The sequence below is a fragment of the Strix uralensis genome, chromosome 4 (assembly GCF_047716275.1).
Source record: "Strix uralensis isolate ZFMK-TIS-50842 chromosome 4, bStrUra1, whole genome shotgun sequence".
Taxonomy (NCBI): Eukaryota; Metazoa; Chordata; class Aves; order Strigiformes; family Strigidae; genus Strix; species Strix uralensis.
In genome coordinates, this window is record NC_133975.1 from 133,393,479 (window position 1) to 133,415,089 (window position 21,611).

The 21,611-nt window shown below is 43.4% G+C and overlaps 1 protein-coding gene across 5 annotated transcripts; it reads left to right on the forward strand.

Moving 5' to 3' along the window:
- The first annotated feature begins 1,550 nt into the window (after positions 1-1,550).
- LOC141943628 (uncharacterized) lies at positions 1,551-17,636 on the forward strand. 5 transcript variants are annotated; one of them, XM_074869290.1, is made up of 3 exons: positions 1,551-3,269; positions 6,330-6,618; positions 6,899-9,629. In XM_074869290.1, the coding sequence occupies exons 1-3, from the start codon at positions 3,183-3,185 to the stop codon at positions 7,042-7,044; spliced, it is 522 nt and encodes a 173-aa protein (XP_074725391.1). In that variant the 5' UTR covers positions 1,551-3,182; the 3' UTR covers positions 7,045-9,629. The 5 variants fall into 5 exon arrangements, 2 of the variants coding, with proteins under 2 accessions (XP_074725391.1, XP_074725390.1); XR_012629013.1 differs by lacking the exon at positions 6,899-9,629 and adding an exon at positions 16,669-17,636 and having other exon boundaries at positions 1,556-3,269; XR_012629012.1 differs by having other exon boundaries at positions 1,559-1,846; positions 6,330-6,623; positions 6,730-9,629.
- Positions 17,637-21,611: the final 3,975 nt, after the last annotated feature.

Genomic DNA, 21,611 nt, shown 5'->3' on the forward strand with positions numbered 1-21,611 from the left:
ACTTTGATGCATGTTACTGACAAAGGTTGCAGAATAACTAATGCCAGTAGCGCAGTTCTCTGTGAGGAACACCTTAATATTGCTGGGGTGATGGGGTCTAAAGTTTTAAACAGTTCAAGAGTGCTTCTTTAAAGAAAACTGCGTTTATATATCTAAACCTCAGATTTTAAGTCATTACTAAAATAAAATAACAAGTGTTGGAAGAACTTTTACTAAATTATTCTAAGAAGTGTTGATAATGAAATCCTCAGCTTGAAAATAAGTGCTGTATTAAGAGGAAAAGAAATCTTCTGTTGTAAAGCTTTTACTATAATTGCTAGAGATCTTCTCTTAAAATCTAGATTTTCTTTGGCAGTAGGGGCCTACTGATAAAAGTAAGAGAATGAGAACCTCCTACACATTTTGGTTCCTACAATACAAAAACCTTAGTGTCATGACATCTTGTCACCTAGGACAGACAGAACAGAAGGCTTCACTGTTACTTCATCAGAAGCATACATGCAACTATCCACAGACACAGCAGCCACAGTGTTCAGAACGGCTGTTTATCATGTTTTGTTTCAGAGAAACATAGAACAGTTTGGGTTGGAAGCGACCTTTAAAGGTCATCTACTCCAACCCCCTGCCATGAGCAGGGACAGCTTCAACTAGATCAGGTTGCCCAGAGCCCTGACCCCTCAGCCCAGCCTGACCTTGAATGTTTCCAGGGATGGGGCATCTACCACCTCTCTGGGCAACCTGTGCCAGTGTTTCACCACCCTCACCATAAAAAATATCTTCCTTATATCTAGTCTGAGACTACCTTCTTACCCCTCATCCTATCACTTCGAGACTAATTCTGCACTGTGCTCCTGAGGGCTGTAAGGGTCCCTTACCCCTCCCTGGCTAAGGGGATTTGTACAGAGGACACAGTCTATCTCTTCTGTTCTTCACCAAAGAAATCAGTTTGGGGGAAACCTAGATATACATATTATTTGCTGATTAAAACACTACAGCGGGCCTGGCTCTAAGCAAGTGCTGACTGTAATGAACATACAACTCTGAATCCGTTCTCCCTCCCATTCGCTGTGGGCACCCAGGAGCCTCCTGCCCTGGCAGCACCGCGAAGCCGTGCCATGCAGTGACAGGAGCTGAGCCGGTTAAACTGCACACAGAAATGCAACAGCTTAGACAAACTGGTCATGGAAAACATCTTGAGACAATAATAAAGACTTCCTCATTCCTTGGTTTATTGCAACTGATCCTATTGTCTTTCAAAAAACATTGCAGGAGATTCAGAAGCACGAACTAATCTTCCTCTTAAAAAATACAGTATTTTTTGATATCTCATTTAATACGCCTTTCCCTGTGCTCACCCATACAGAGGCAAACAAAAGCCATTTCTAGATCACCTGTAGCCGTGTCCTCAGTGCCCCACATCAGGAAAACTGTCTACCGAAGAGGATCATGGGGAAACACCAAGCTCCTCTGCAGCCATGCAAGGAAGGTCTGAGGTACTGTGACTGAAAGAACCATCTTACTTTCATTTTCACTTTCACAATATATAAATTAAATACATTTTTGTTTATCCTGAGCAGATAAAGCTGAAGGGATATGAGATTAGAGCAAATATCAAGCTATTAGAATTGAAGTTTCAGAAGATACATGTGAAAAATTGGAGCCTCTGAAAGCAACTCTAGTTCTCCAGTTTAACTTTACATTCTGCTCAAACTCTTCGACGAGCAGGACTATCCTTTATTGATTGTCACAATTGATTTTTTTTTCTTCTTGCAAGCAGCAGACCAATGCTAGAGACTTGGAAACAAGAATATAGTGTCACCAGAAAACAAGTCTCTTCAACAAAAAGGTGAGCAGTGCAAGTTAAAAATCAGAGTGTGTCATTGGGCACTTGGTGTTGATTTTTTTTGTTAGGTTGGTTTAGTGGTTTTGAGTTTTTTAATTTTCAAACTCTTTGGACTGTATTCTACTTGACTAGATTGCATTACTGTATTAGCTTTAAAAAATGAGCAATATGTTAGAAGGGAATATATTTGAATTAAAGTCTTAGTCAGAAAACTTGTGGGTAGTGAATGGCTTCCTGAAAAACGTGAGTATAAATATGGAGTATCCAAAAGTAAAAGAGTGTTCACTTTTAACTTGCCTTTTTATTGTTTTGCATATGACATACATTCTTGAAATCTAAATAGGCTTTCTGTGACAGAAGTATTTTGTATCTAAATCCTTCCTTGACAAGTACAAATGCCTAAGAGAACACCGAGATTAATATTTTGTATTGAATATATGTAAGAAAAGAGAAGAATTCACATCTTAGTGATTCACAGTGTCCTGTTTTCTATCACTGCAAATATCAAGAGCTGCCAATTATAAGCAGTTTAGGAATCACATCAGTTTTGTTAGTTTTAGTGCAAAGGCTCATGTTTTTGGAAGTTTGATTAAGATTGATTGTCTTTCACTACACAACAGTGTTCATCTCACCAAATATTTTGAGCTGGTTAATTGAGGAAAAGCAACCACAATATTGTTTATTTGGAGAAGAGTCCAGAAAATGCCTTGGCCACTGCTGTTCTTGATGGTTGCTTGAGTTAATTGTGATGTGTCCTCATTCCAGCACTGTCCTCTCACATGGTGCTGGCGGAGCAGTGCCCACTGCCAACAACCCTGTTCTTGCTGTCCTTGGTGGCCCTGTGACCTTCCACAGGTTGATGGGACCACGAACGTCCCTGCTCCGTGGGACAGGGCTGGCAAGGGGTCCTTCAACTCAATAATCATGTCTCCGGCCAGCCCAATGGAGAGTTGTCCTGGTTTCAGCCCAGATAGAGTTAACTTTCTGCGGGTTGAGAGGGAGCCCAGCTGGAGGGCCGGGTTCTGACCGATCCTTGGAGCATTCCATGGCATGTGACGGCAAAGCTGAGCATACAGGCGGGCGCTGCTCTCTCACGGGTTGTTGTTTGGTTGGTTTTGGGTTTCCGGGCAGCTGGTGCGGTGGGATCACTGCTGAGGACGGGCTCTGTACTGCCCACCACTCAGTGAGCCACTGCTGCATTTTACCCATTTTGGACTACTATCATTACTGTTGGTTTTGCTAGGTTTTTTTTTTTTTATTATTTAACCTACAAATTTCTTCTTTTTTTGTCCCTCCCCTATTTTGGGGGGGGGGGGAGAGGGAGTAAACAACTGGCCGCATGGTGATTTGCTACAGGCTGAGTTCAAACCACAACAGTTTTTGGTGCCCAACATGGGGCATGAAGTTTGAGATAATGGCAGAACGGGTAACAATGTTGATTTCTTGGCTCCTTAAGATTTTATCACCTAATTTGATTATGTATTTCCCATGCTGTTGCTCACAGTTGGTGAAGTTGGGTTAAGATCTTGTTTTTGCTGTACTATGTGGTGCTTATCTATGACAGGGTGCTGTCATCAGCCCTGGGGCTATTTACAGTTGTGTTTGAGGAATTCAGGAATTTCAGATACCTTTGGAGTGCTGATATTAACATGGTCATCTTACTACTAGGAGCTAGTGTGTTCCTGCATGTGGTTCAGGTGTTATTCAGGGTTAAGCAACTATTTAAAGAGTATCACCTGGAAACCTACCCCAAGATTGGAGAATTACGAGTGGCTGGGGGTGTGGAGTAGCATTGGCAAGTACCTAGAACAGTGGGCACCTCCAGTGTATTGGAACTTCACTCCTGCACAAGTGCAGAATCCTGAAGAATTAGTAAAATATTTGGAAAAAGTATGTTGTCACCCAGGTAATTCCGGAGAGGCACAGCTCACTGCAATGTGCTGGGGCATAGCCCAGTTTACCGAGTGCTATTAAACACTGTTCAGCACCCTCAAGAGGAAGAGAAGGGCTCTGGATCTGGTAACCAAGTAACAGAAACTGCAGCTGCTACAGCCTGAGGACAGGCGCTGCAGCTGGACCAGAGAACCAACCCATGACGGTGTCAGGTGCTCCCAGACAGAAGAGGGAATACACAAGAAAATCCCCTCGCAGTGTACAGGGTGAGGATGAACCAGGCCCAGCACAAGAACAGGAGGAGGAGGAGGCAGAGGCAGTGATAGTCACCCAATCCTTATCCCTGAGTGAGTTGCAAGACATAAAAGATTTCAGCTGCCAGCCAGCTGAGCAACTCGTTACCTGGCTGCTTTGATGCTGGGATAGCAGGGCCAGCAGCATGGAACTAGGGGGCAGGGAGGCGAGGCAGCTGGGATCCCTTTCTAGGGAAGGGGTCGACACTGGATGGAAACCTGGAGTCATTTCTGAGCCCTTTGGACCCCAGTCCCCACCCAGAAGTGATTAGTCAGTAATCACAGGTGCCCCCAGGCTCAGTAGCAGAGCACTTTCCTCCGAGGACTGACAGCTTCAAAAGCATGATGGCCAGCTGGTGGCACAGAAGATGGTAGATGGCAGAGAAAACAGGCCAGATCCTGCTTCTGTTAATAACCCATCCACCTCAGTATCACAGTGCATCGAATGAGGTTATCCCCAACCGCATTATCTCCTGGAATTCATATTCCTCTGATAGAAGTGATGATGCAGTCAGCTGCCTGGCTGAGCTGAATGTTATTTATCTGCACTTGATCTTTCACCAAGGCCACTGACGGAAAGATAGGTAGAAAAACATTTATTCTCTCTGGTTTGTATCATTTTCATGTAATGTCATCTGATCCCCCAGCTGTCTATCACATTTCAATGAGATTTATGTGAGGTGCTGAAAGAGTAGAATAAAGCTGATGAAAATAGCAAACTTTGCAGAAGTAATTTGTGTTTGCTAGTTCCCAAACCTCACCCACACTATTATCTTTCACTCAGTAATATTGTTCCCTGACACCTAGATTACACTGCATTGCCCATTCCATGTTATTCAGGACTGGGCTTATTGATACACTCCCAGCATCCACACACACAAATAAACACACTCACCTTATCAAAACACTTGTTTTCACTCAAATGGCAACTGCTTCTTAATCAGTCCCAGGTTAAGTGGGATGATGATGTGATTGAAATTCGTTAATAAAGCATGTGGAGGAGGACGGATCAGTAGCAGAGGAAGGGATCGTCTTTTTTTGTGTCTGCTGAGGTGATGGAGGGTTTGCAGGAGAGTGCACCAGGCTGGGGCAGACCCTGCAGGCAAGTGCTCCTGGGTGTGGGACCAGCCATCCCACGGCTCATCATGTTCCTTCCAAGCCCACCAGCCCTCGGGCTGCTCTGCCCCTGTGCTGGAGGCTGGGGTCTAGTTCCCAATGCCTCAGAAAAACAGCGCTGTGGCTTTAGCCACCAGCCCCCCCAGGACAGCATCCCCAGGGGCCCTGGCTGGCCCAGAACAAGGATCCTGCTGTGCTGAGCTGCCTGGTCTAGAGGAAGGTATCCCTGCCCAAGGCAGGGGGGTTGGAGCTAGATGATCTTTAGGATCCCTTCTAACCTAAACCATTCCATGATTTAAGTGAAGGTTTGAGTTGACTTGAGAGGACAGAGTCAATCATAGCATGGTCTGTATATAGGTGGATACACCCTGACTTACAAAGTGTGGTGGGATACTAGAGGCAAAGGAAGAAGATATGAACAGGTAGATGCTGAATTTGAAATGTTCCAACTGTCATTTATGGAAAAAGTAGACAGTAACTCCCAAAGGTTAACTGTGAGAAATCTGTCTCATTCTGCGTGGTTTTTTGTTTCTGTGCACTGTGAAGCAGGTGTTACCATTTATATGTTAAAAACATCTACCTCAATGTTACTTAACTCAGCTGTGTTCCTTATTTTGGTCCTATCCTCCTTTTTCAAGGAAATAATGTAATTATCTACTTTTCCTTGGGAAGGTGAAGAGAACAATAAGAAATATATCAAGTAAAGGTTCTAGAAGCTATCTATACACATCCAGGTCATAAAATGTTAGCCAAAACATCCATACTGGTACAAGAGCTTCATACCCCTGACTAGCTAATTGGTTTGCTGACTAATTTCTTTTCAGGGTAAAAAAGAAAAATCATCATAGCATTTACTGGTATCAAAGCAACTGATTAAAAAATATTTTCCATATTAAAGTTGACATTTAATTAGCTTAGCTCTGGTGAGCCTGTACTGCCTGAAAAAGAAATCCCTCAAAAGGCTGGATAAAGCCTCTTTATTAATCCTTTTCTGTGGTTACATAAGGTATATCTGCAACCGTCCTATACTAGGCGAGTAGCAATTATGCTATGTTAGAATGACACTTACTGAGATGGCAGTAAAACAGTCATGTAAAAGTGCCAGTATAACTGTTCCAGTAAGTCAGGTAATATATTTAGCTTTAAAAAAAATGTCCAGCCTTATCCATATTTTATTAAAACAGGAAGACGCAGTGATAACTACGAAGGCTGTAACTTTGTGTGAATCCTCTGAAATAATCAAGCAGAGATCCAAAGGACACAACAGCAAAGGAGCAGAGGGAGGAGTTGTTCAAAGCCTGAGGTCTGAAGGCAGGAGGAGTGCCGAGACAGCAGAGGAGTTACCGGGGAGAGCTGCGTCACCCCCAGCATCTGCGCTAACTAGTTGTGGGGAGGATGCTGCACTGCCGCGCCCTCAGGAAGATGCTGCAGGTCAGGGACTGCCCGGCACATCAAGACTGGCTCTTACTGGAGGTATGGTCAGTAACAGTTCCAGACAGTTTGGAGTGATTTCAGTAAAATCCATAGGCACTGGATAAAATCAGTGGGGCTGAAGTGTATTGTTCTGTTTCAAACACTGCTGAGGAATGCCACTGTGAGAAACGCTCAGTTGCCGATTATCCATAGCTCAGACAGGACGCGGTGTGAAGCACTCACTCTTTATTACGTTCTTGCAAGACCGGGCGCCCCCATCAAGTGGACGTGCCTACCAGCCATCATGCAACGGTTTATATCCCTTTCTCCCAACTGCCAGTTCCCTCCCCTGATTCCTCATTGGCTGAGTACTACAGGGTGTACAGACTTCCCGAACCGCCTACCGATACGCCCCTTCATGTCTGTGTTCATACGTCGCATGTTCATGGAAATGAACCTTGGCTTTCTCCAGGGCGGAGAAGTTAATATGCATGAGCTCATCACGCAAGCGTACTAAGATGGAAAAGTTCGAAATTCAGGTTCCCCAGGTCTTTCGGTATCTGCATCCATCTAAAGCGAGTTCCAAGTACTGGGTCATCACAGTTAACAAAAAGACCACTTGTCTTCTAGCCCTAGGCCAGGGATTTCAATGGCTGTGAATTGCTCTTGTTGATTGCTTTGGTGAATCGCTCCTGCCCTTCCCATCAGGCTTATTATGCCAAAACAACATTCTTTCCCTTACACCACCTTGGACACTTTGAGGTGTTTTGTGAATTCTAGCCCATTTCCACACATGCCTTCTGCAAGTCCTTCTGTCAGCCAGAGGGACAGACACATGCACGCTCTTTTTTGCATGACGGAGCCACTGTAACCCCAACCTTATTTTCAAGACAGGCAGGAGAAACTTGAAATGCAGAAGTCAGGGTCATTCCTCACTGCCAGCTCTGCCTTCCCCACCTCCATCGGTAACTGTGACTCTGTCTGCGTTTCCGTTTCAGACGCAGGAAGGCACCTGGGCACCCAGGCCAGGAAGGACACTGTGCCATCGGTTTTCATGAGAGCCTTCTTGACCCCACTGACACAGAGGGGTTCCTTTGCCCTTGGTTCAGTTTTTAAAGGGCATCTTCACGCATTTACTCCAATGTCTGACAATTTCACACGCCGCGGGTCCTACCAGGAGACAACCAAAGTTGTTTTAGAGTTAACTTCATTCTTCCATATAAGGTTTTAAAAAATTGTTCCGCATTGCTTTTGTGAAAAAGCAGCAGTACACCATATCTAATAGTCTTCTGCCATCAAACAGCTGGGAAAAAGAAGGTAAAATGATACCAAAATACAGATTTATTTGCACACTAAGATAGGGTGAATTTTTCTTCCTTTATAGGGGCACAATATCTCTGGGATGAGAACAAGGCTCCAAGGCTAAAACACAGAACAGTAAGGCAGTCTGGAAAAACATAAACTAGCCAGAGAGAAAAAAGCCTATGAACATGCAGGAACTAACCTTCACACTCTTTGGTAACAACTAAAAACATTTTTGGTAACATTTCTTTGGCTATTGTCAGTTCTCCCTGCTCATTGTTCCACTGCCGCTGTACAGGTATGGATCTTACCCCAAATAAATTTCTATGGACAAAAAGGACATTTGAAAAAAACTGTGTGATCTTTTAGGGTAGTTCTTGCATTTTCCCACTAATAGCACTGGTTTTATTCTACATAGTTGAGGACAGCCAGACTTTTTGCTATTGGATCACACAAGTTTACTTCTAATTTTTTATCTGCAGTTCCTTTGCTTCTGACTATATGTCAGTCATTCTGAATATTTGGGATGGATGTAGCAAACCATCAGCATTAGTTAAAAATGCATCCTGTGGAGGTTCTCAGCCTGTATTTATAGAGCTTCATCTACATACATGTCCTGTCTCTAGAGAGGTAGAAGGCTGTTGGCATTATGTCATACAGTAAATTACAGTAAGTTTTAGTGATTTTCATCCAAAAAAGTTTAAAAGTTTCTGAGGCAATAAAGAAGGAAAAGGTTATACCCTTTTTACAGTGTATATTTTCCTAATTTATTGCACAATTTGGAATCTTTAAAGTTGTTTGCCAGACCCACTGAATTCCCTTTCCACCATTAAATTTAACAGTCTTCTGAATGGTTTCCATATATCAGTATTGCCAACATCTGTGGGGTAGAGAATGTTAAGGAATTAATAGCATATGAAAGTTTGTCACTTGTGATGCTGTAAATGTTAAGCTATGCCACTGAAATTTCATTTTAAGCAGTTTGAGATTAATGCCATTTGTCGTAAACGTCCTGCTTTTTAAATGTTAAATAAAATGTGTTTTCTAGGCATGCAAAGAAAAAAGGCTGGGAATACAGACTGTTTTACTAGGCTGTTGCTAACTAGATTATGCAACAGGATTGCCTTTATCTTTCCTTTACAGTTAAAATACCTCTGACTGTACAAGATTTCTGTAGATGGGTCTTAATCCAAAAATATGCACACATATATTGTACACAGAATATATATTTAATATCTGTGTGAGGAAAATATATAACAGAATATTACAAAAATATGTTATATATATGTTCATTATATATGCATATAAATATATATAATGAACCTTTTGCTTTTCATATATCATTAAGAAAGAATCAGGAAACCTCCTCATGTTCCCTTCCATTTCCTTCTCTCTTTCTCTCTCTCCCTCTCTCAATATCTACCTCTTCCTCTAACTTTATTTTAAATTATGTATAGTATATGAAAAAATTAGAGACACTGAGATAGAAGAGCAGGTGAGGAAGATTCCTGATTTTTTTTCTTAATAGGACATGAAAACATTATACATTATAGACTAGAAGGTATATGAAAACCTCACACTTAACAGACTTTCTGCTTTGTCAATACATATCTGAAAGCATCACAAGCTACTAAAGACAAATTGATCCTAAATCTCTGCAGCGTAACAATGAACAGAAAATAGGACCTTGCTCATTGCAGCAGAGTAAAAATGTAGTGTGAACATAGTGGCTGTGACAATTTTAAAAATTGAAGCTGTAGAAATTTCATCAAAGGGTTTTCTATGATTTGATTTCTGCTATTATTTTTCCAGGGAACAAATACCCAGCTTGGTTTATTCAGTTACTTTTACAGAAGTTTCACAGCTTCCTATTTTTTGAGGGCTAAACTTACCTTTTGATGAAATGAATACAGAGTTAATGTATCTTATGCAAGGACATGAGGACAATGGCTGACTGTAATTTTACTTGGCTGAAACAACGACCTGGTCAGCCCAATTAATTCCCTACCATTCCATTCCAGGAATCAGTTTTGATCACACAGTGTGGTAAGACACTTGTCAGTGTTGACCACTTGAGTTTTTCGGCAGGGCTCCACCGTTAGGATACTTCCCTGCGTTGGTGCGCTGCCCACGGAGCAGTGGGCGGTCAGGATGTGCTTGAATGTGGTGTGGTGACAGTTTAGCTGGCTTTGTCTTCATAATCCAGTCCCTGATTTAGAGGGACGTGACCTATCCATGCAAGTGAGTCAGAAATGAATCCACTTACTTCCTTAGCTGGGTCAGACGCATTTTCTTTAATGACATCGTGCAGCATTTGCCAGCATGACAGTAGATGATAAGGTGGATTGTTTTCCATGGATGAGGCCACACCGTAATGCCACGCCTGAAAAAACAGCATCACGCAGGTGACAGTGGGTGCTGACCTGGGTGACCATGACGGGGAGCCGGGGTGTCCGTGGCAGGGCCACAGCCGTCGTCTCTCTCGGGATGCAGGCTGTCTGCCTGGGTCTGACGCCCGGCGTCCCTGTGGGGAGGTGGCTGCAGCCCACGGCTCATCTGGGCCTGGCCGCGCTCGCAGCTTAGCGCAGGCTGGGCTGCTGCTGAGGTGGGGCTGGCGCTGCTCCGGGGAGCTCCTGTCCAAAGGCCCACGCTCGCACACCTGCCGCCCAAGCAGGGCTTCCCTGCAGCTGAGGGAGGCAAAGGCACCGCTGTCCCCTCCCAGCTGCTGGGGGCACGGCAGCAGTGCTGGCGTGCTCACCTTCCCAGGGCGGTACTGAGGCACAGGAAGGCCCACGCACCCCATTGCAGCCATAGTGTCTACTTTGGGATGTTTTGACTGCATAGAGTTGTTAGTATTCATTAACTAAGTACCAAGATGTCCCCAAAAGGTGGGTTGTATCAGGAGAAGAAACGAATCTCAAATATTAATAACTACCAGCTAGGAAGCAATTAAAAGTTAATTAGAGGAGAGGATCAAAACTACCCATTTTTAATAATAATTACTGTCATGCGAAGCAGTGAAAGGGATGCTTCTGCACTGATACAATCACAGACTGTTTTTCAGAGCTTAAATATTCTAGCAGATAATTTGAGTAGACATACTGCGCAAGGACACAAAGGTTTTTAAAGAACACATTCCAGTCATGTATCCTAAACAAGGCAGCTGTAACACTTGCTTTAAGCAAAGTTAGCAACCCAAATTAATTATCCAAAATGAACATCAGTGTCTAGGACAAATATTATCTCATCAGCATTCAGTGTCACAGCTCCAGACTAGAAGTGGAAACGGAATGAGGAACCATTAGCAGATTAGCTAAAAACTGAGCAATGGAAAGAGATGTGCAATGTGCTTTCTTACATGAGTTTCTTTTCTCCCTTGGAGTGAAATTTGTTCCATTACAGATGATCGGTGCAAAACCCATATAAGTGGCACTGAATGTCATTTGCTGCCTTACCAGTATGAGTGGAGGAGAAGCAGCTGGCATGTGGATAGTTCAGTAGAGATATTTTTAGTTTAGTACATGAAGGTCCAATAATTTTGCATTGTCAATGATGGCTTTGTAGGTGGATCACACACAATATTGCCAGTTCCCATTGCTCCGTTTGGCACCCTAACTGACCTTAACAGGAGAACTGCTCCAGGTCAGGAACCCTCCTCCTATGACATCCTCTAATAAAACCTCTGAGCTCATGGGGAGCCCAGCTGCATCCCTGTGTCCAGCACACGAATACAGCCCAAGCTCTCTGAGGAACTGGCTCTTCTTTAATCTGCTCCTGCTTTTCACTCCCCCATGTGTTGTGCCCTTTCACACAGATTTTCGGGAGCAGCACAGGCACTGGACAAGATGCTCTGAGTTCACAGTGCTCAAATACAGGGTTTGCAGGGCCCTGGGCCCTCACCAGAGGATGCCTCAGGGCACACGAGCTGTTTGGCTCTGCCTGTGCTGTGTTACCTGGCCAAGAACCGGACCCTCTGCCTCCTGTGTCCTCCAAGAGCCTGTTCCAGCATTGGCACACAGACACTCACAATTAATTTTTAATGAACTGCTATATAAAGTCTTTCACAGAAGAAAAACTGACATTACCATGCAAACAATGTGTTTGGTTTAGGGTTTTTTTTCCCCTCAGGAGGCTGGAAAGTACAATCAAATATTTGTGTAATGACCTAAAACAGAACAATAGGATGATTTGTAACACAATAAACTACAAATAAAGACAAGTGAATAATGCATCAAATTATGGATCTGTTATTTTTAAATGAGCTGTTATTCTGCTATATAGTCCCACACTGCCACGGGGAATTAGTCCTTGGCCATCTTTATCTCATGAGCTATCTTTTCATGTGAAATTAAATTTTAAATTAATTGTACAGAAGGCTAAAATCAGGAGAAAATTTAAAAAAAAAAATTCTCTAGTGACTTTATACCTCTCTTCTCTGCATGTTTGTCTGCTGACAGGCTGAATTTTCCAGACTTTGTTTCTATTTGCTGTGGCTTGATAAAGATTTCTTGCATGTAGCCCTCAAAAATGTTTGCTGTGTCTAATCCTTGTATTGTGAGACAAGTGTAATTTCAGTGTATGGTCAGTCACACTAAGATACATGCACAATTTTTCTTTTCCCCTTGGAAACTTTATGAAATGTAACTTGTCCACCCATTATGAATCGTGTCTTAGGATCAAAAAAATTTGGCCTTTACACATGAAAACCACTTTCCACAAGCACCTCCTTGAAAATTTGGCTACTGATTTCTCTAGAACTGTTGAAATTCATTGAGGTGACAGGCTGACGGTTATTTATGTGAGTTTGTGCAAGACAAAGATACTCGGGCTGGGGGCCCAGGCCCCGCCGTGCTGCGTCTCCCTGCGCTCAGGGCAGAGAAGGGGCTGGCAAGGAAGAGACAATCGGGAGGAAAGGCAGCGGGGGAACGGCAACAGGAGTGGGACAAGACCAGGCCAATGTGATATAGGGGAGCAAAAACCAAAGGGGTTCAGAAGGGGAGTAGCCGTGAAGGAAAGCTTTATTAGCATTCATTAAAACTGGTGCTGCAGCTTCAGTTCAGGGTATTGGAACCACGGCAAAACCTGGGGAAACCTCCCGTGTGACAGGGGTGCAGGGCAGTGCTGGATGCTCAGAGCCAGAACGCAGCCCTGCTCATTGTGTGGCCTGGCCCCGAGCTCTCATAGGCTCTTCACCCAGGTCACCCTGGTGCTCGGGAGGGCACAGGACCCCTCCACGCTGCAGGCCGTGGCAGCGCAGCCAGGCATGCGCACGATCGCTGCGGGGCTGCAGCACCCAGGCACCGCAGCTCAAATCCATCTGTCCTACAGCTGACAGTCACTCTGTCACTCACTTAGGCTGGGTGTTGAAGCAAAAAAAACCCCTTTTGCCTGTGCACACCAGTTCATACTCCTTTATTCTTATTGGCTTATGCATATTTGCTTTGCATAGAAAAACCCACGCCCCAGGAGCATTCACACCAGCACACACTCGCGCACACCAAGCACAGCTTCCCCCGGCCGCAGTTTCATCCACAGGCTTTTATACAACATCTGCACAGCAAAATGCTCACTGCAAACAGGGTAAAAAAGGTTTGCTGTGGCTTTTTGTCCTAAAAGTCAAGACACGAACCAGCTCCATTTGCTTTCATAGAAAGTTTCTTCCTACAGTGCCGTGTACAGAAGTTTAACCACTTCCAGCTTCTACCTCTTCCTTAAACAGCAAACTGCTTAGCTGAAATAGTTGTATGAAAACATAAACAAACAGTTACACTCCCTCAAGAAGCCATTAAACATGGCATGTTAAGTCAGTAATTTGCATATGGCTGATTGTTTAGTAAACAAACTGTCTCCTGAGAGGATGGTAATTAATCTTTTACATCGAATCTGTTGATTAGTCTTTCTGGGAATAATGCTAGATGTTACAAGCAGGTGTGAGTCATGATACCACTTTCTTTAAAATTTAGGATTAAACACATCAATAAACAAAATTTTAAATGCATTTTTTAAGCTTTGGAAGCACCATACAGTTTAGTAAAAGATTAATTCCTTTTTTTACTTCAAAATTAAAGACTTTGGTATTCTTTCTATCATGCAGAACTTTTTAAAAATCTGAATTAAACTCAACAGTGGGATCCACCTACAGGCTGTTGCATTTGCAGATGATTGTAACACTGAAAATGTAAAAGGAGATGTACATTTAGATGTACATTACTGCCTATACAGGGATTAAACATTTTTTTGTTATTATTTTTTTCAATACTATTACCAGCACAGCTCAAATCTATCTGAGACTGACCCTGTGCACTGGGGCTGGTGGAGAGTGCCATGGGGACATCAGTGTCCTTGCTTGGCTCTGTCCCACACGGATCAGTGGTACTGTGGCACCTGTGGTCCTGAATCCAGACTTTCCCACAGGGATGTAATTCAGAGGAGGTAAACCTGGTCCCACCCTTTCGCCCAGGCCGAGACCAGGGTTCCTCTGCTGACAGGTGGGTCATTCCAGCTGCCTTTATCAGAATGGACGACTGCGGAGACAGCCCGTGCGTTTCAGAGAGGGCACATCTGGACCACTGATGCCCCACTCACCACCGCAGGGCCAACCCACGCCACCCTCACACCCCGCTGGGGACCAGCAGCCCCTGAATACGGCCATACTGGCTCTGCCTACCTGGAACTAAATGTTGTTCTGTGCTGAGGCCGGGGGCAGCGTCCAGCCGAGGCAGCACAGCGCCAGGTCTGCCTTGCTGTGCAGCAGGAGCACGGGCTCCTCACTACCGTCACTTGGGTGATATGGGAATGTCAAAGCAAAGAATTCTGCAAAAAGGACACTCTTGGACCTAGAATCATACCAGCCACCCTCCTGTGGCAGCACGGCTTGGATCCGCACGCTGTCCTGGGGAGCTGTGAGGCTTTTCACGTAAGAACTGGAGATAAGCAAACATTTCATTGTTTAATAAAGTACCAGGAGAAGGGCTCAATAGCCGCTGTTTATGGCATTTGGTTAAGCAGCTATTGATTTCCACCACATGCTTGTTTGCCTCTGGGAAGCAGAGGCAAAGTACATGGTAGCTCTGGAAATCTGCAGAGGGGAAGATATGACAAAAATATCTATTGTAATAAGTAATATCTAAAATATCTATTGTAATAAGTATTGTAAACAGCTATTGTAATCCAAAGTCTGCAGGCAGCTAGAAAAGTCCTTAAGGTACCATGGAAAGACGACTATTTGTAAAGAAATAGCTGCCAGACTGGGATGGTTGCTGTGATTTTCTGTCATTTTCTCCAGAAAGATTTGAGACTGCAGATTTGGGGTAGCTGTTTGTGAAAATAATAAGATTACATCAAATCTACCAAAGTAATTTGTTCATTAATAAAGTTAATTTTAAAAAAGGCATTTGAGTATTAGGTTAGGAAAGGAAAAAGGAAACATACAGAACTAAAAACTTTACAGTAGTTCAGATAAACAAAGGAGTTTCTTCCTCCTAACAAGGCAGGACAGAAGGGTAAAAGGTATGTAAGACCACACCATGCATCTCCAAGTCAGAATTGTGTGTGATGCAAACAAAAAATCATATTGGAATGAACTGCAAAATGATGGTGCAAGGGATCTGTTTTCTCACAGTAAGTCTACCACATCTTTCTTAAGCAGGAGCTCACAATGTCAGCCAAAGCATATACATTTTCTATTTTCTCAGAATATCCCCAAGGCATCTCTTCTGTTGTCTGTAATTCAGTTAAAAAATAATCAAGCAACAATATCAGGCTCAGACTGTGTAGCCCCTGCCAGCTCTGCAGGCAGCCGGGGGAACGCTTCCTGTGCTCAGGGGCTCTGCTGGGCTGGATACGACACACACACAGAAGGGCCAGCTCACGGGCACTCGCAGAAGCACTGTGTCACGCAGGAGAGAGGCAGAGGCACTCCGTGGGGAAGGTAGGGATGAATTTATTGCTGATTTGTATTCTGACCTGGGGAATGAAAAGGGTATCAGATTGCAACCCCACTGTGGCAGGCTGTAGAGCCATTGCTATAGCTGTAGGTGCACTTCCATCCATTCCTCAGTAGCACAGCCTGCCCTTCTGAGGGCCTAAGGCTTCTGTGCCTAATTAGTGCTAATTAGCATTAATGAGGATTGTTATTTTAGACAGCCAGCTGTGGAGACCACCAGGAGTGAGTGGAGGCAATGATGCCTGGGAGAGGCCAGGTCAGGCTTGGCTTAGTTTAGCTCAGTTTAGCTTGGCTCAGCTCTGTTTAGCTTGGCTTGGCTTGGTTTAGCTTGGCTCAGCTCATCGGCTCTGTTGGAGGCAGCAGGATGGTCAGCTGCCCCTAGGGCAAGACGGCCCAGCCCCACCCGTGGCACAGAGGAGCAGGGGCTGTGCTAGATGCAGGGATGCTCCTCGAGGCAGGACAGAGGACAAGCACACACCACAGGTATGCCTCAGCTGCAGGGCTCTGCAGGGTGCCACGGGTGTCCACAGGGCTCGGTGGCGCTGGCACCCAGCAGACAGCACAGCTGAGACTTGCTGTGTGCAGCCAGGTGAGCTCAGGCTGACGAGCTGCCCTCTGCCAGGCTGTGCCATGCCCCTGTGTGATAACCCCGAGGTATTTCTCTGTCCCTGCTTGAATGCTTTTGACTGCCACAGTCCATTGAGAGCGTTCACCATGTGCTGCACAAGGGAGGTTCTACATGCCAAGAGTTATCGTCAGTGTGCGAGTACAGTCTCCTTCTCCTCTATCTTCTCTGTATAAAGAGGATTATATCATGAAGTTGTGTGCAATAAGATGAATCTGATTCAAGATACCTTTTCCAGTCTGTTGGGGGACCAGAGAACAGGAATGATGTGAGAAATCCTATCTGAACCATGAATACATCAGAAAAGGAAAAAAATCTGCCTCACCTGTACAAAATACAGGTAAGACACAGCACATTCAAATAGTCTTTCTGTGTAGGACTTCAGTATGTGAACAGTCCTCAATCTCTGTGAGAACTCTTTCAACAGAACCAGCCACTGTCTTCATTATGATGCGGCAATTACAGCAAAGAAGGTGGCTCAGCCCTGAGGCTGCAAAGTTTAGCATTGACTCTGCTGCTACAAGGCCATGACTCAGATATTAACTGAGAAATATCCACCCATTTAGGAAGGCGACATGCTTCTTCCAGAGCACCTGACATGTTCTGCTGCTCTGCAGGCTCCAGCCCATGAACCAGCCTGGAGGCTTGACTCAGTTCAGCTCAAGTGTCTTTAAAGATAAACATCAACACGAAGATGAAGTATAAAGTGAGAGCAGAGTTTACTGAGTGATTAAACACTTGACAGTGCTGATGTTTGTCCTTTGCTGGTCTCAGATCACAGGTTTATGATCCCTTCATGCTTTCAGCAAGCCCCCATGTGATGGCAGTGGGAGTTCGGAGTTTTCTTGGGGTAAGCACCCATGTTCCTCTTCTACAGACTGAGACCATAGTTTGTTGACCCCTGAAGACCCCCTGCACTTTGCCATGTGCTGTTGCTCATGAGGGCCAGAGGGTGTCTGGGCATCAGCCTCTCCTCACGCTGCTCCTCGCAGGCTAAACCTGCTGCGCCAAGCCCTCTGATGGGCTGTGGCACTACCTGTTTCCAGGAGGAGACATCGGCAGTACATCACCTGCCTATAGAGCTGCTTATGAGGGTATGTGGAAGTTGAAATCAAGAGAGTTTTTTGGTTGACTTTGTTGAAAGACTAAGACTCAGGTTAAACCACCTGGAATATCTTTTACTGAAAACAAGATTGCATACAGGGGCTTTAAAAAAAACCCTCTGTATAAATATTCCTTTCCTACATAACTAATCTTTAGGGGTTATGGAAACAGTATACAGAAAACTGTTTTCTTATTCTTATTTGTTTTTAGCTGAGAAGAAAATATTTCTGCACACAGTTAGGAGAACAAGTTTGCTAGGTGTTTCTCTGTTGTTACTAAAATATGAATAGTGGCATTCTAGATCAGTGGAAGTCAGGGGAAATTTTGGTATTGATCTTTTCCAGAATTTTTCAAAATTGTTTCCACCTGAACAAGGCTGTGGAGGCTCAGAGGTCTTGTATGGAGTGTCACTGTCTGGCTGCCAGAATATAACCGTTAAAGGATGTCTCAAGGATGATAACATTGTCTTCCCAAATTCCAACCCCGTTGAATATTTAAACTTTGACAATTAGTATAAGGAATCAAAGTAATCTTAATTTGAAGTATTTTAAGTTACCTCATTAGATTCAATATACATTTCTTCATCTTCTCAATTACATTTCCATTTCAAATTATTTATCCCTGTTAATTGTAATCAATTTTATATTTTGTTAACAACAAGTATGATCTCGATGGGTGGCGAGAGCACTTGAAGGTCACTGCAGCAGGCAAGTGACCCCGTGACAGACGTTCGTATGGTGCAGGCTTGCACAAGGGAAGTTACCAATGGAAATGCACAAACTTCTCCTGCGAACTGTCAGAAGAGGTGGGCTATTTTTATTCTTGTACTTTCCTCATCATCCATGATTTGAAACAGCTGTCATGAAAGGAAAGGCTCTTCTAGATGAATTGGTTACTGGAGACAGCAGTGCAGCAACAATAATGACGACATCATCTTCTTTAGCTCAGCAAAGCTCAATGTGCAAAGCGGTTCACCTGACTTGCACAGATGGGGCTTTCATTTTTAATTCCTTTGCTGCTGCCCTTTTCGTACCACAGAAAGTAGATCCCTGAGTGTCAACCAAAGCTGATGCTGTGTATTTCATGACCAAGCCTGGGCCAACACGAGAGCCACCCTGCATCAGGACAACTGTCCTTCTAAGGCATGTGGTCATGTTTGCTGCAGCACAAGAGACTCTGGGGAAATCCACCTGCATATTGTGTCAAAAATAATAATCCACTGGGCTTATTGTGCCTTGGGAAGAACTGTCTGTGAAGGGGAGGAGATTGTAAGAGAGCAGAAGCCTGATGATTTTAGGACCAGCCACTAGAGCAGAATCCATGAGAACTGCAGCTGATTTCTAGTGCCTCCTGCTGCCCCTCGCTCTGAGGTTTCCCTTGTGCCACTGGCCATGGCCTAGCCAGAAGTTGTTAGAAGTTTCATTTGCACGCTCAAAGTGTCCTTTAAAGAGACCCTGGCATCTCTCCAAGCACAGAAAATGGTATGTTAATATACTGCAGAATTTTCTCTAGCTAAAGTCATGGTGCCCAGTGCCTCCCCAGTGCTGCAGAGGAAGGGCGCATTTCTGCTGCAGCTGAGCCTGGCACCCACCCTGCTCCCACTGTTCCCACCCTGAGCTCAGCCCCTGGCCGCTCTCAGCAGAGATGTTCAGAAACCCTGCTAGGAAGGGGTCATGCAGGTTAGTTAAACCCTGAGGAACTGTGGATAAAAAGATGGGCTTATTTAATCTCTTCCTTGCCCAACTCCCTTTTCCCTACATTTCTCAGAAGGTTTTGTTAGGATTCATATGGCTGATGGGTATTTTCACAGAATGAAGAAGGTCGGGAGCAGACATGGAAAATGGTTTTCGACAGCAGATTCTGATCCCATTTATCTGAACACAGATCTCTGCTAAATCCGCTGACCCCACTGGAGTTTCTGTGATGTAGAGAAGGTGTCCGAGAACAGGCTCTGATCATCAGAGGATGCAAAAACTCAAACGTTTCCTAATGAATGGAAGGGGTGGGTTTGAATGTTCAGTCATGTCCAAATCTATAAACAGTTCTCCGAAGCAGACAGACTTTAATTAAAAGAACCAAATAAAATTATGGGAACTCAGATAAAGTGCTTATAGCAAAAAGCTGCAGGAAGTGTGCTTCCTGTGGCAGCAAACAGTTATTATTCAATGGCATTGTTCATAGCAACTACTACCAGAAAAAGTATATTTTGGAAGAACACCTTTAACAACCCCACTAAAACTAAACTGGGCTTATCTATGAAAAATGGATGTGTTACACTGCAGCAAAATGTCAGAATGAATAATTGTTCTGAGCAATCATTAAAAAGAGTGATCTAAACTATAAGGTATAAACAGCCTTTGATTGTTAAATCAGAAATTAAACTCACACTTTATGAAGACATGCATAAATAAAATCAGAAATGTTTTAAATAATTATGTAGTTTAACAGAACCTAAGGTATTCTTTGATGTCTCAAGAAATAAGAGTACATCTAATTATGAGACCACATCTCTAGAAGTTAGGTTTTAAGAAGAAAAGAATATAATGAGATTTCTCATCACAACTACAAAAATGGCAATACTAACAGTGTTTGCATTCAGAATTGAAATGTTAGTTTCTTCTAATGTGAAAATGACACCATCAGAGAAAAATCTCTATATCCTATGTTTCCAGTGAGTTGATAGATTTGTTCACTTTCAGCTGGAGCCATCCAGGTGGGAAAGACAAATGAGGACATTTTTCATAAAAAAAAAAAATGCATTCAAAGCAGTTATTTATAGTCCAAGTGTATTACAAGCCTACTCATGTTTACATCGTTACAGTTTTCTTGCCTGTTAAAAAGTAGTGGAATGTCCCATAAGAATTCCAGATTGTGTTATGAAAAGCAAAGATGTGAAAATCCACAGTAAATGAAAAATAAACTTAAGAAAAACCATAGATCTTAGAGCTGAAAAACATGACTAAATTTTAACTTGAAACTTCAGGTGAAATATGTAAAACACAACATGTGATACTAATGAACGCCCAAGGATTTGAGTATTAGATCTATCCTGAAAGATAATCTTTTTCACTTATACCTACATACTAGGAGCTGTAGTGTAACACCAGAGAGATGAAGGACTTCACCAGTGCTGAAAATATTTTATTTGCACTAAGTAGAGTTCAAAACAGTGATCCCATCAACCTGCCTTGACAGAAAGTTATTTTCTGTCTCAGCACCTTGTGACTGACTGTTATACCACAAATCTGTGAACAATTTGGACTGACCTGGCATTTGAGAAATTTCTCAAAAGTAGCGGAAGCACCAAGCTACATCTTGCAATCTCCACTGTGGCAGGGAAATCTGAAACAACAACAGAAGAAAATATAAACTTTTTGGGGAAGGGTTATGCAAAGGAATCTTTTACAGTCTTTGAGGATGATCGGTGTAAGAGCTGAATCACAGGACTGATGAACTACATTCACCATAAAGTGTATGAAATCAGTTTCTTTTCAACTCCTTGATATAGCAGCAAATTAAAGCCTCAAACCTTATCTCTTGAACTTTAATTTTCAAGGCAAAAGGATAATCCTTCTCTTAGCCTTGGAGTGCTTATTAGCCTCTGTCTTCAGTTAAGACTTCTTGTCCTCACTGTATCACTTGATTGATCATTCCAGAAATTCATGTCTCTCCTGAGCAACAGTCTACCAGTTTTTAATGTATCACTCTTTCTAAAGGTTTTTTATAAAGAGACATGATAATCACTTGTGACTCTAGTTAAAGAGAGTAAATATCCAACTCCTCCTATTTTCTTCTAGCAAGATAGGCTCTTCATTTTCTTCTTAATGAGAGTGACAATCATGCTCTAAATAGACCATCAAGTATAATTTGGGGGTTTGAGTGACAGTGAGCACAAGCAGTGAACATTTGTCTAAGAGGTGAAGGTGACTGACAAGACCCACTGGCTGTGAGCACCCTTTTTGCAGGCTCAGAGCTGGAGTGAGAATGACAGAAAAACACCTCATGAGATGTTTATGACATGTTTCTGTTCTCTGGCTCTTAGAGACTGGTTCCCTGCATGCACACCCTTTCTTCCAA